At 42.6% G+C, this 15,123-nt stretch overlaps 2 protein-coding genes across 2 annotated transcripts; one reads left to right on the top strand and one right to left on the bottom strand.

Annotated features, from left to right (window-relative positions):
• Window positions 1–621: 621 nt before the first annotated feature.
• On the top strand, window positions 622–3,894 carry LOC123120568 (protein TONNEAU 1b). The gene is made up of 8 exons (XM_044540574.1): window positions 622–867; window positions 1,698–1,833; window positions 2,359–2,447; window positions 2,532–2,654; window positions 3,032–3,165; window positions 3,271–3,296; window positions 3,386–3,542; window positions 3,625–3,894. Exons 1-8 carry the CDS (start codon window positions 781–783, stop codon window positions 3,647–3,649), a joined length of 777 nt encoding a protein of 258 aa, XP_044396509.1. The 5' UTR covers window positions 622–780; the 3' UTR covers window positions 3,650–3,894.
• Window positions 3,885–8,957, bottom strand: LOC123120569 (WRKY transcription factor 44). Its single transcript, XM_044540575.1, has 8 exons — window positions 8,106–8,957; window positions 7,521–7,527; window positions 7,034–7,099; window positions 6,606–6,609; window positions 6,059–6,277; window positions 5,257–5,771; window positions 4,424–4,582; window positions 3,885–4,186 (listed from the first exon to the last, which is right to left on the bottom strand). The coding sequence occupies exons 1-8, from the start codon at window positions 8,860–8,862 to the stop codon at window positions 4,069–4,071; spliced, it is 1,845 nt and encodes a 614-aa protein (XP_044396510.1). The 5' UTR covers window positions 8,863–8,957; the 3' UTR covers window positions 3,885–4,068.
• Window positions 8,958–15,123: the final 6,166 nt, after the last annotated feature.

The raw sequence follows: 15,123 nt of genomic DNA, 5'->3' as shown, positions 1-15,123 counted from the left end.
TTCGCCCCGGGCCGCTACGACAACGAGGTTGGCCCGTTCACGTCCATCATGGACCTCACCTCCACCGACGACGTCCAGGCCATGGACTCCGACGAGGAAGAGTGAGACATGGAAGACGAAGGCGTATGTGTTTCATGTCTTACTCTTCCTCGCCGGTGACCCACAACTTCACTTCCCAGAGCTCACGGGTGGCAAAGATGCTGGACATGGGGAACAACAAGGACTTGGAGGACAAACACTGACGAAGATTTCGATTAGCTTAACTTCCAAATGCATTTGTTTAATTAAATATGTTGAAAATGTAATGAATGTTGTCCAATTTAAATGAAAATCATCCAGTTTGCATGAAAATCATCCGATTTGTTCAAATTCCGCTTGAAAATGTATGTGGATATTTGAGGTACATGGTTGAATGTCCGGCTCCTGTATCATTATCCGAACGCGTCCACGGATGTATACCGTGTCTATTTTAGAGGCCCGCGTTGAAGATGCGGTGAAGTGGGATTGAAATGGGTCGAGGGGGAGATTAAATGAAGTCAAAATCCCTATTGAGTATTGAACCCTTCCAACATCCGTGCATCTCGAGGACCCGCTTGTCATAAATTCACCGGCGGGGGTCGTCTGGTAAATACTTAGACGAGAACCCCTCCCTTCACTGCTCCTCTTCTTCCCATCTCTCTCCCTCCTCCCGCATCGCAGGGCAGCTCCGCTCCGCCTCCCCCCGCCCCGAGCACAAAAGAGAAGGGAGGGAGGCCGCCCCGAGGGAAGGGAAGAGACGACATGGACGACTACGCGCGGGAGATGATGGAGCTCAAGACGCTCGTCACCCGCACCCTCGAGAAGAAGGGCGTCCTCGCCAAGATTAGGGTCTGTCACTCCCCCACCCCCTTCTCACTTCCGATCCACTAGGGCTAGGGTCTAGGGCGGATCTACCTCTCCTCTCTCTCGCGCATCCGTCCAGGATCTCCACATTTCGTGCTTCCGCGACCCCCTTCACCGAATCTTCTACATCTTGTCTCTTTTCCCCCCATTGGAACTGAAATGCGCGCAAATGACCCCTCTGTGTGTAGAAAGTTTTGACCCTGCGCGCCCCGTTCCTGTTAGATTCACTATGTGTTTCAAATTCTACATGGAACCATTTCATCATAGTTTGGGAGGGTCCAGCTTTTGCGTGGGTGCTACTGCTCCGTTTCTTGTTCAGATTGCTAGACAGCCAAACAGCAATATAGCTCGCGTAACTATAGCTTCTCCAGTTTCAATTACATTATCTTGCAGAAAATGTTCTTGTGAGTTATCTGCACCACCAGATGATCTCAGTGCGACGAGGCGGTGGCATCTTTGTTTGCAATATAAGCGTTAAGCATCAACGGTTTCTCTATTTTTCTTATTATTTTTGCAGTGCTCCTTTTGTTTTTCTGTAAGGACATAGAACAGTTGGGCGTCTGGTTCAGTTAAATGTATGCAAGAAGTTTACATATATAATTGTTGGGTGAAGAACAGAAGATGTGTTGTTGTTTCCTTATCCATTAAACCTAGGCTATGTTCGATAAAATCTACACCCATTGCTTCCTTATATATTAAACCTAGGCCATGTTCAACGAAATCTACACACTTCCGTGAGCTGTTAGATCTACATGGAATTGCTCATTCTGGCACAAAACATCATATTTTTCTCATCAGTTGCCTTGCATGACCAGGCTGAACTGAGAGCAAGTGTGTTTGAGGCTATAGAAGAGGAGGACCGTGTGATAGAGGAGAACGAAGATGGCGGGAATCCTGCTTTACTTGGTAGCTGCAACGACCGTGCTAAGCAGCTGCATGCTTCACCGTCAGGTTTGTGCTTTCAACAAATGGTACTTAGTGAATGGATCAATAAACTGTACCTGTTGCCAGATCTGGTCTGGTATATGCAACGCTCTAGGATTGTACTGTTGCTGGTGAATATATATTCCAGATGTATACTAAATCGACACTGTATTGCATGATAATATTTTTCTCTGCTGTAGATATTGGCAGATTTTAGCTTAGTTAACTGTTTTTAGCTAACAATAATGGAACTCAAATTACTTAGACTTGTTGCATACCTTCTTCATTTTCTTCTGCACTTCTGAAATATCTATCCTCGTTTCTCCTCTGTTATGACCAACTGACGAATGAGTCTTTAGCTGCCATGCTTCTGCACTGATGTTAACTGAAAGAAGCATTTGTAAAATGCAACTTATTGCATTTGTTTATGTTGCTTCCAGTCTCAATCACATATGCCTTCAATGTTGAAGGTCATCAATATTCGGCAAAATGTTTTTTGCAAACTATGTTGGATGTGAGTGGTTCACATTCTAGAGTTTCTGTTGCTTGCAGGTAGGTTATTAACAGCACTTATAGGTGAATACTTGGAGTGGGCCCAGCTAAGTCACACGATGAAAGTTTATTTGCCAGAATGTAATCTGGTAACCATTTCTTGTATTTAATGGATCTAGTCCCGTTTATAAAAAAACACAGCATCCACTAATGTGCCTTGTACTGTAAATCAGCCCAAGGACTTTTGGAAGAATGAGCTAAAGGATTTCTCTAACAAAAATGGGGCTGAAGGGAGCAGGAGCGCCGAGAGTGGTCCCATGCTTCTAGATGTTCTTGAAGGATATCTTAAATATGAGGTTAATCTCTTGCTTACTCAGAAGTTCATCAAAATGGGCCTGTGTTAAATTGATGAATGGCACATTTCTTGATTTAGTATTTGTATGTGGATTGACCAATCTGTCAAAAAAATGCATGTCTAGCCATAAGAAAAGGATTTATGAGGCTTGGTAAGGGCATTCTAATTTTGTAAACAAGTCTTATGATGCTCAATAAGGATATCCTAACTGTGTAAGGAAGTTAAATGTATTTGATTTGGATCTCAGTGTAGAAGTTACAAAATACTTTTCCTATTTTCTTGATAACATCTATATTATCATTCTCTAAATATAGTCAATAAAAACCTTTATCTGCCATCAGTGCATACTTGTTTACTTGAAATTATTCCGTTGTGTAGAATTTGTCTCAAACGAGGATGGCTGGTAGGAGAATGATCAATTCTGAACCTGAGCCAACATTGAATACTGAGCACCGGAACATGAGGAGGCCACCATCTTCATCTTCAGTCGCTGGCATGCCTCCTATGGGAAGGTGGGCATCACTTACCTACCAATGTTCCACCTTTATAATTTTGTTGCAGCGGTTTGTCTTCCCTTCCCTGTAAATGTGGTTAACACTTGACTTTTAATTTGCCAGGCAAATGCCACCATCGCAGACATCAGGTACCTGACATTTAATTCATTCATCTTGTCACATACCCATGCTGTTTCTTTCCTAAATAAATTTGAAAATAAATGCTTTGGACATTCAGACCGAAGAGGGGGCTCTTCCGCTTCCAATACAAGGAAAGATGAGTACAACTGGGGATATGATGCGGATGATCTTTCGGAGGAAGTATTGCGTACATCCACTGCTCTAGAGAACATCCAGTTAGACCGGAAAGCCCGAAACCTGACAACATCTTGGAGGTTAGGACAGTTATCAGAGTTGTTTGCTTTTGTACCTTCCTTTTTTTTTTTGCCTTTGGGATGATAATTTATTTCCTTGCAGGCATCCAGGCAATGGTGCCGAGTAAAATCTTAAGGTGGAAGAGCTCCAATGCGCTGTTGGCTTGCTTGGTTCCCCCTGGGATTTCTGTATCCACTTTCGGTTGATATTAGACTGCGTGTGTGTGTGTGTGTTGTAATCCAGCTAATTATGCACCTGAGATGAGATTTTATAGTGAGCTAGACCTATTCATTGTAATCTTGTGCCTGATACTTGCGTGTGGGACAAATTGATTTGATTCAACGAGCTTCTTTTGTCTCAAATTATATCTAATACTTGTCCACGGCTGCTCAAGAATATCACTGAGTTTCAGAATACATTAGTCTGGGATGGCCATTCGGTAGCGCTATTATGAAGGGAAAGATACATATTGTATTCTTTTTCGATCTGAATATTTTATCATCATCACAAACACACTATAGAGCATTGTACTTTCTTCTTTCGTCTTCATCGAAGTTGCACATGGTTGTGCTTTCCCTCATATGTGGTTACCAGCGAATTGTCCGATGAACGCTCCACGAACTTGCGTGCGTTGCATCTTGCTGTGCTGCATCTGTAGTAGCTCCTGCATATCCAGCAACCACATGTAAACAAGTCTTCAGGTAGAGGAGTTGATGATGTAGCTCTATAATTCAGTTCATATTACTTGTGTTTGTTGAATGCAGTTCTATGTTTCACACCTTAAACACAAACACTACATATCATAACTGGTATGTACCCCAAAAATTATACTATGCCTGAAAGAAAAACACAAGGGGTATGAATTCATGGAGGTGGCTGTTATGTTCTCAATTTGTATTACCTTGGAAATGAATTACCATTAACAGCCTTCTGACCATACTTGCGCCAACGGAATGCTGCATCCCCAGACGACCTGCATTCTGTTGGAGGCTGGAATGCAGGAGCAGCCTCACCAGAAGAAGGCAGGCCATTTGCGATACTTGATTGCTTCTCCTTTGGGCTGAAAAGGAAATTTCAAACAGATGTAGGTAACTTGCATAGTTACATGAGCAAAAACAATGACATGCATTACATATACGTTCTTCACAATATAGAATCTTGACTAGACATACTCATTTCGAAAACAAAACAAAAATCAAGCAACAAGTCTGACAGACATTCCTCCTATTTTTGCAGCTGCGGCTACTGACTAGACCTGAACCTTGAGAGACTATTGTTTTCCTGACCATACTGTAGTACTAGGTTTTAACTCAAAATACGAAACTTTGTACCATAGTTCTCGTACATTAAGAGTTAGTATTCCACTCCAAGATGGAAACCCCATGAATCTCAATAGGTAGACACACTGCATTGTTTACAGCAGTCAGCTCAGTGGACCAAGGACACCTAGGATTTATTTCTTCATTACCGCAAAGTTGCAGTCCAGTCAGTGTTGCAAAGGGTAGCACAATGCAGTAATAGTTCGTAAGTATAATTTTCATCATCATTATGGGATAACAAATTGGCAACCACGACATGGTGCTTGTTCATAGCAGAATACCATAAATACGTAACTGTAAGTGACCGTTAAAAAACATAACTGTAGTATGATCTTTGGCATTCTAACCCACAACCTCCACATGTTCTGGAAACTAAAAAAGTTTTGAATCCAGATATTAAATAACATTAGCATACCTTGTGTTGCAGTGATAGACCGGACCAGTGTTTCCAAATTCATCGACGTAATCACAGCTGCTTTTGAATGCCGCGGCAACAGGATCTGAAACAAGAGCGAGGTTGCACTCTCCTAGCTGGCTTTCTGCTCCAGCATCATTGTTGCCATGGGCGTCAGGGACCACAACTTCTGTACTTGCCGATGACACTGGCTTTTTTGGTGGATGGGGCTGGGGATGGTTGTGTTCACCGTTGTACACAATTTCCGCAATTTGGCCATCTACTGTTGTCTCCACTTTCCTCTTGACAGGGCAGGTTGGGTGAGTGCACTTGTAGTAGCTCCGCGGGAACTCGCTCCCTTTCACTTGCTTCTGCCCATACTTCCTCCAATTGTAGCCATCATAGGACAGACGGTTTTTCACACTGTGAATTGGTTTGTTGATATCGTGGAATGCCGTCATCTGGTCACAGGAGACTACTTGTTCTGGATCGATGACCATTTTTTCACGTGTGGTATCTAAACCAGCATCCTGTAACTGAAGTTTGGCACAATGTTATAACATGGTAACATTATAAGATCAAGGGATATTTTCAAAATCATCCAATAGATGGAACATAGGTATACTTGATTTGAAGTGTCATTCTTGGGAAGTACTCCCTCAGATCCATAACAAGTGTCGTGGTATTAGTTAAAATTTGAACTAAAACAATGACAATTATTATGGATCGGAGTGAGTAGCAAACATTTGACGCTATCAGATGAACGCAAATTTTATTTCCAAATTCCGAAGAAGGATAAACTGAATTTCAGTGAAGCACTGACCATGCTTGCAGCAACTCCTGCAGATAGATCACTTGGTGGCGGTGCGAAACGTGTTGCCTTCGGCCGCCTAACTATAACAGTCTCTCCTGGAGAGGTGATCTTCGCGGAACCAGTCGCAGTGAAGTCTTTCAAGAGCTTCGAGAAGGAAGTGAAACTGGAGAAAGGCCTGGAGGCTACAGGCTTCACAGGTGTTATCTTCTCTTGACTTTGCATCTTCCACTGACAAAAGAGCAGGGGAGAAAATTCATGAACTACTAAACCCAATCAATCACGCTAGGTTACGTGAAAAGCAAGTTTATCATCAATATCTTTCAGCTAGTAACAGAAAATTTTGTGCTGAAAATTGCAAATCAAATATCAAGATATGAACCAAATTAAAGAAAGAGACTGGGATTGCATTAACTTATGAGCAGAGCACAATAATACACAGGTGTGTGCTTTTTAATGGAGATTACAGGTATGGGCATGAAACCATTGAGAATTTGAGATGACAACAGAGAAAAGAGAAAACCCTTGTAAAAGGAAATGGAGGATCAAAGTAAAGAACCTTGCTAGATTAGAACATGAATGAATGAACCAACTAAATTACGAAATAAAGCAATTTTTAGCTGAATTGTGAAGGTTGATCAAGCAGCAACAACAGCAACATACTAATGAACAACGCAACTTCAAAGTGCTAACTTAATTTTCCTGTTATGCACGTATGAACAACTTGAGTAAGGAAGAACCATTCAAAATAAATTGAGCAACAAAAACAATGGAAATATAAGGTCTGCGTACCTAGGCCCTTGTGCTCTGTGCTCACTCAGTCACAACCGTAGACTGGTAGATGCAATGGAAGGGCAAGAAGGAAGTTGAATTGCAGAGTTGACAATAAGAGGAGAAAAGGAAGATAGTTGGGGTGCATGCATGACTGTTAGGTCTGGGCTCCAGGGGTTAGGTAAACGCCAGATGGCTAACCTCATCAGTACTCACTGTCTGCATGTTTCACTTTGCAGAGTATCATAGATCTGGAACATGTACTCTTGCCTGTAAGGGAAACTGCACACCACAGTAGCCCATTGTATTCATTGTAGCAAAATGTTATAAACATTCAATACGAGAGAATACTTTGCAGCAAACAACCTCATCATTCAAATACCAATCAAACAGAACCGAAATGACGGAGTGCGACATCACAGTGTTTGTTTATCGTCACTTCACCTCAATGATCAAAATGAACATGCTAATTATAGAGTACTGAAAGTTCCAGAAACAGAAAAGTACAAAGAAACATGTTTCTTATAAGATGAATATATAAATGGGAGCAGAAATTTACAGCACTGAAAATGTTCCAGGTGAAAGGAAGTATATGCATCTTCAGAGAATTCTTGCAGGGCACAAGAGATGTGCAAGAATAGTTACATGATGCTGGTAGGCCTGCTGAGAAAATTAGACTGCCACACCAACAGAAGAAACGTACACTACAACTGAAGAACAGAATAGACATTCAACTGTCATAGCTTTGTTCTTCCTGTCTTGCCCCCAAACTGCATTTCGTCAGCTCTGTTTCCAGCGTCGTCTTGTAAACCAAGGATTGCAAAGTAGACATAGCTGAAGCTTGCAACTGAAATATGCATGCTAACATGCTTATTGCAACATTTTAGCAAAGAGCAGTAGTAAAAGAACTTGTGCATGGGATCGATTAACATCCAAGAGCAAAGAACAGGAACACATCTTATACAGTACTAAGATATACAGAATTACTCTGCTATCATAAAGAGGACATGAACTCCAACAGGTGTGATCCACTATACTTCAAAACCTTACGAACATAAGCACGGTTAATATCGCAGTATTAAGTATTGACCACACTCGAGAACTAACATTTGACTGTGAAACTCGTCCAAAACTTTACTTACACAAGCTCTGTTCTACGCTATTTCTTCTACTTTGAAGCACACTACGAAATCAATCGTTCAAAACATAACAGGCAACACTAAGGCAAGCTGCTACAGAACTTGGAACACTGACCAAGTAAGAGGTCAATCTTCCTTGCGGCCCTCACCGGCCTTGTTCTTCTTCTCATCCTCCTTGTCTTGGATGAGGCGAGCGATCAGGTGCAGCAGCTCGGCCCTCATTGCCTTGACGCTTTCGGCGTCCACCTCCTTCCTCACCGTGTCGAACCAATCTGCTCCACCCTCCTGCTGCTGCCCTCGACGGTCCCTCCACCAGTTACAGATAGCCCTGGCCAATGCAATGACGTAGACGCCGCAGTCGTGTCCGTTGGCCTGCATCGGGGTAGGGCCCTCGACGAGCAGGGCCCCGTAGGCGGCACCGGGGAGCAGCGGGCGGAGCACGGCGGCGAGCTGGCGCGCGGCGTCGGAGTTGAGGACGCCGAGGCTGTCGTGGTGGACGAAGCGCGGGCGGGAGGCGCCGTTTGTGGCGTCGAGGACGAGGAGGGTCCAGTGGGAGCCGCCTTCGGCGACCGAGGCGTCGGGGTTGTCGTTGACGGGGAGGAGGACGAGGCTGCGGGAGGCAAGGCGGAGCGGCTCAGCGACGGCGGCGACGGAGTCCGGGTCCGGGAGATTCGACAGGAGGTAGGGTATGGAGGGCGGCAGGAGGAGGAGGTCGCCGTCGTCGTCGCCTTCGAAGGCGGCGGATAGGTGGGCGAGGTAGAAGGCGATGATGCGGTCATTGAGGAAGTGGGGACCACGGAGGATGGAAAGGTCGGAGCGGAGGAGCACGACGTCGCCGTAGCTCAGCACGCGCTCGTTCCCATCCTCGCCGGCGGTGGAGGCGGAGGCCGCACCGGCGGGACGCATCTCGCAGGCGGGTTGAGGAGATGCTTCTTCTTCCCTCCGGGAAGTGGTGGTGTGGTTTTCTGATTTACTCCCTACAAATGTCCCGATCTGCCACGAACGAGGCGCAGGGGTGTAGTTTTAATACGGGAAAGCTAATGAATTGCGGTTTTGCTAAGAGTTAAATACACTATGCCCTAACTAGTCTGGCATGGTCAGTGTGGTGCCTAAACTTGAAAAATAAACAAAAATGGTGTCGTAATTTGTCTAGGCGTTCAAATATGATGCATCTGGACGTATGCCGCCGTATCAAGTGCCCGTATGGCATGCCAGCATGTTGCCGGGCCACATGTCAATGGCGGCGGGCACGTCGTGAGCTGTGCGTGTAGTTTTTTTACAGAAATGCCCCTAGACTTCAGTTAATTCTCGGAAAAATCATTACGGGCATTAGACGCACGCTGTCTTTTTTTACGGAACGCGCCTGTACTTTAATTAATTCTCACAAAATTATAAACACAAGTTGGCATGAAGGGAGTTTGAATCACAGACCTCTTGGTTGCTTAACAAACAAGCGGACCAAGAGGCCACAGCTTGGTTTACATTTAACTGCTAGCTAGCAACTTATACGCATGATTCCACGTATCGCTTTGTACAGGTTTTCTACAGTATTTTTGAAGTACCGCTTCTTACTTTTTCCGAGTGAAGTTTCTGTTTAATTTTCATGATACATAAATTTTCCCATATGACAAAATAAAATAATTATCAATATGATTTTTTTTATTTTTATCTTTATCTATTTTCATTATTGTGTACCTTGAAGAGATAAACATGAAATTTTTCTAAAATTTATGTGGATATAAAAAGTTAACATATATTAAAAATTATTGTGTAAATTTATGCATCTTCATTGAGGACCATAAGCACGAACAATTATTGTGTATCTTTATTCTATTTTTTAAATGCACAATTTTAAAATTGACAATATTGTATTTTAAAAACTGTTCAGCGTGTATTAAATATTATTGTTTGACAATAATAAATTCAAGAAATGTACTAATATGTTAAGCATGTTTGTAGAAATTTAAGAATAATAATACACAATATTTTTTTAATATGCATTCAACATTTTCAAAAAACACGGTGAGCATTTTCTAAAATAATATGAAAATGAAAAATGAACATGAACGTGAACGTGTATTTCAAAAAATGTTCACCGTGTTTTTAATATACGTTCAACTATTTAATTCCACATCAATTTTAGAAAAAGTTCATGTTTATCTCTTCAAAGTACAAAATAATGGCTATAGAATAGAGATAAATAAACAATAATGTCATATTGATAATTATTTTATTTTTTTTCATATGAAAAAATTTATGTATCATGAAAACTAAACAGAAACTTCACTCGAAGAAAAATAAGGTAATACTTGGAAATAAGTAAAAAGAAAATTACACCAGTGAAAGCATAAGCAAAGCGATACGTGCAATCATCTATATAAACTGCATGCTGATAATTAAGCGCAAACCAGACCGTGGCCGCCTGGTCCGCTCGATTGTGAGGCGATGAGGATGTTTCATGTTCGAATTCCCTGCACGCTCGCTTTCTGGTATTTTTGCGGGCACTCAATACAGCGGCATACGTTCAGAGGCGCCGTATTTGTACGTCCAGACAAGTTACGACACCGTTTTTGTGTATTTTTCAAGTTTAGGCACCAAACTGATCGCGCCTGACAAGTTAGGACACCTGTAGTGTATTTAACTCTTTTGCTAAATCTCAGGTGTGTGAAATTACTTCCATCGTGTAATTAGAGCATCTGTAGCCGGAATTCGGCAAATCCACCCATATACTCCCGTGGGCGCGTTCGTGGACAGCTTCAAACGACCCCTCGTCTGGGCTGGGTACATCCACATACCTCAAATGTGGAATGTCAAATCCATGCAATCCACGCACGTCGATCATACAATACAAATCGTTTCAATTCAACAATTCAAAACAAATATGAGAAAGCAAAACAAATCATAGTTCAACAATCCAGACATTGATTTCATTTTGGCATGTCCAGATTGTTGAACTATGATTTGTTTTGCCTGTATCCTTGCCGCATTCTCCGCTGTTGCCATAGCCGCCCTCGCCATGTCGTACTCCCTACGGTCGTTGATCCCTCTTCTTCTCTGCAAGCCACTTCTTTGTATGTTCATCCACTACAAAATTTGCTCTATTTTTTGCGATGTTTCACTTGTGCCCTGTATAACCCTTTTTCGTCATGGAAAATAAGCTGGCGGCGTTTTCCGGCCGTCACCCCACCATGACTGAAACGTCCTCATAGAAAATAAAATTTTGACGGTATCACTTTTTTCATCACACGAGATCGCATTTCAGGTGATGAACCTAAGAATGTCATCGATGGCCATTTTCGGTGATGACCCATAATGTGACCTATGATAGCCCAATCGGTTGCCTACGATCTTTTTGGCGACGATATTCCCGTCACCCGTGATCGGCCCATAGGTTTGACCGGTCAAAGATACTAACAGTTGGGGCCAGCAGTTGCTGCCGTGGCTTCTTCCATGTGGGTCTGATGTCTACTACGCAACTTTTTTCTTGTAGACTCGTGTTGGGCCTCCAAGCGCAGAGTTTTGTAGGATAGTAGCAAATTTCCCTCAAGTGAATGACCTAAGATTTATCAATCTGTGGGAGGTGTAGGATGAAGATGGTCTCTCTCAAACAACCCTGCAACCAAATAACAAAGAGTCTCGTGTGTCCCCAACACACCAAATACAATGGTAAATTGTATAGGTGCACTAGTTCGGGGAAGAGATGATAATACAAGTGTAGTAATGATAGTAGATATTGATTTTTGTAATAGGAAAAATAAAAAACAGCAAGGTACCAAGTAACAAAAGTGAGCACAAATGGTACTACAATGCTTTAAAACGAGGCCCAGGTCCATACTTTCGCTAGTGCAATCTCTCAACAATGCTAATATAATTGGATCATATAACCATCCCTTAACGTGCGATGAAGAATCATTCCAAAGTTCCTATCTAGCGGAGAACGTAAGAAGAAATTGTTTGTAGGGTATGAAACCACCTCAAAGCTATTCTTTCCAATCAATCTATCCTAGAGTCCGTACTAAAATAACACCAAGTTATTCTTTCCGATCGATTTAACCAAGAGTTCGCACTAAAATAACACCATTTGATACACATCAACCAACTCTAATGTCAACTAAATACTCCAATGTCACCACGAGTATTTGTGAGTTGATTATACGATATGCATCAAACAATTTCAGATTCATAATACCCAATCCAACACAAAGAACCTCGAAGAGTGCCCCAAGATTTCTACCGAAGAAACAAAGACGAGAACGTGCATCAACCCCTATGCATAGATTACTCCAATGTCACCTCGGGAATCCGCGAGTTGAGTGCCAAAACACACATCAAGGGAATCAATATGATACCCCATTGTCACCACGGGTATTCATAGCAAGACATATATCAAGTGTTCTCAAATCCATAAAAGTATTCAATCTGATAACAACGAAATCTCAAAGGGAAAACTCAACTCATCACAACAAAATAGAGAGGGGAAAACACCATATGATCCAACTGTATTAATAAAGCTCGCAATACATCAAGATTATGCTAAATCAAGAACACGAGAGAGAGAAAGATTAAACACATAGCTACTGGTACAAACCCTCAGCCCCGAGGGTGGACTACTCCCTCCTCTTCACGGTGGCCGCCGGGATGATGAAGATGGCCACCGGTGATGATTTCCCCCTCCGGCAGGGTGCCGGAACATGGTCCAGATTGGTTTTTCGTGGCTACAGAGGCTTGCGGTGGCGAAACTTCTGATCTAGGGTTATTTCTGGGGGTTTCTATATTTATATGATTTTTTGGTGTTGGTTTCACGCGGAGATGGGCTTCGAGGAGCCCACCACCCACCAGCACACGAGCAAGGCCCCCGACGCGCCCTGGAGGGTGGTGGCCACCTCCTTCACCTTCTGGTCCTCCCACGAAGCTTCTAGTGCCTCTTTTGTTCCAAAAAATATCAAAAAGTTTCATTGCATTTGGAGAACTTTTATTTGTGCACAAAAAACAACACCACGGTAGTTCTGCTGAAAACAACGTCAGTTTGGGTTAGTTCCATTCAAATCATACCAAAACCATATAGAATCGTTGTAAACATGGCATGAATACTTCATAAATTTTAGATACGTTGGAGACGTATCACGCATCAACCCCTATGCATAGATTACTGATGCGTCCATTTTGCATCATGTTTTTATGTTGTTCTTTATTGCATCATGGGCTGTTATTTCACATTATGGTACAATACTTATGCCTTTTCTCTCTTATTTTACAAGATTTATATGAAGAGGGATAATGCCAACAGCTGGAATTCTGGACCTGAAAGGAGCAAATCTAAGATACCTATTCTACACAACTCCAAATGCCTTGAAACTTCACGAAGAATTGTTTTGGAATATATAAAAAATATTGGGCGAAGAAACAACAGAAGGGGACCCACCAGGTGGCCACAAGCCCGGGGGGCGCTCCCTACCCCCCAGGGCGTGTCCCTAGGACTTGTGGGCCCCCTGGCCATCGTCTGGTACCCATCTTCTGCTATATCGAGGGTTTTGACCTAGAAAAATCAGAAGGAAGCTTTCGGGACGAAGCGCCGCCGTCTCGAGGCGGAACCTGGGTAGAAGCAATCTAGGGCTCCGACGGAGCTATTCTTTCGGGGAAACTTCCCTCCGGGAGAGGGAAATCGAAGCCATCGTCATCACTAACGATCCTCTCATCGAGGGAGGGTCAATCTTCATCAACATCTTCACCAACACCATCTCCTCTCAAAACCTAGTTCATCTCTTGTACTCAATCTTTGTCCCAAAACCTCAGACTGGTACCCGTGGGTTGCCAGTAGTGTTGATTACTCTTTATAGTTGATGCTAGTTGGTTTATTTGGTGGTAGATCATATGTTCAGATCCTTAATGATATTCAATACCCCTCTGATCTTGAACATGAACATGCTTTCTGAGTAGTTACGTTTGTTCCTGAGGACATGGGAGAAGTCTTGTTATAAGTAGTCATGTGAATTTGGTATTTGTTCGATATTTTGATGAGATGCATGTTTTCTTTCCTTTAGTGGTGTTATTATGTGAACATCGACTACATGACACTTCACCATGATTTGGGCCTAGGGGAAGGCATTGGGAAGTAATAAGTAGATGATGGGTTGCTAGAGTGACAGAAGCTTAAACCCTAGTTTATGTGTTGCTTCGTAAGGGGCTGATTTGGATCCACATGTTTCATGCTATGGTTAGATTTATCTTAATTCTTCTTTCGTAGTTGCGGATGCTTGCGAGAGGGGTTAATCATAAGTGGCAGGCCCGTACGGCGCACCTGTGCAGAGTGTTCGACAGCACAGGGCCCCCAAATTGACAGGGCTCCAAATTTTCTAGAGCATTGATGATTGTTTAGGTGTGGGTAATCAACGCATCAGCAAATACACGTTGGAACCTGGAACGAAATAACTCCAAGGCGGAGGCCCAATCTCACGCACGTCTCCTCCTCTTCTCTCTCCGTTCTCTTTCACTTCTAGCTCAAACCCCTTTCTCTCTCCATGGTCCAATCACACCACCAAAGGTCTCGATTCTATTACATTCCAGTGGATCAATTCCTTCGCATTTCCCCCAAAACTAATCTCCTTATTCAATGAATTGGTATTTTTCTACCCTCTGTCCATCTATTTATCCGGTTTCTCATTTCTCTCATCTTCTCACACATCTTCACTGCTTCTTTCAGTCCCATTGTTGCTTGCTGCTGGTCCTGCGACCTGGGTGCATTGATTGGTGTTGGAGGTATGCCACAAGCGCTAGGTTGCCAATTAACCAAGACCAGGAACCGGAAGACCCTAGCCATGTTGCCGCCAAATGGCGTTCCTTCCAAATAAATCAAAGGTTGTTTCATCAATTTTCGTTTCTCTATTAAGTTTTAATGCATGATATTTGCATCCTATTTTTTATTTCTGAAAGTATTCTAGTTCTATAATTACGAATCCTAAGTCAATTTATGAAAAAACTAAGAAAAAGAAAAAAAACAAAATTCGACCTTGAAAATGTGCTCTTGATAAGTTTTTACCAAAAGGATCAAAGTTTCTTGTGAAAATCAGAGTGCAGATACAAGCTTTATTTTCCTTTTTTTTGAGACAAACAAGCTTTATTTTTCTGATTGCCATTTGTTATGTCGAGGGCCTAATTTTTGATTTCGCA

Source organism: Triticum aestivum, chromosome 5D (assembly GCF_018294505.1).
Source record: "Triticum aestivum cultivar Chinese Spring chromosome 5D, IWGSC CS RefSeq v2.1, whole genome shotgun sequence".
Lineage (NCBI taxonomy): Eukaryota > Viridiplantae > Streptophyta > Magnoliopsida > Poales > Poaceae > Triticum > Triticum aestivum.
The sequence above is the reverse complement of the archived record's forward strand: the minus strand, read 5'-3'. Positions and strand labels throughout refer to the sequence as shown.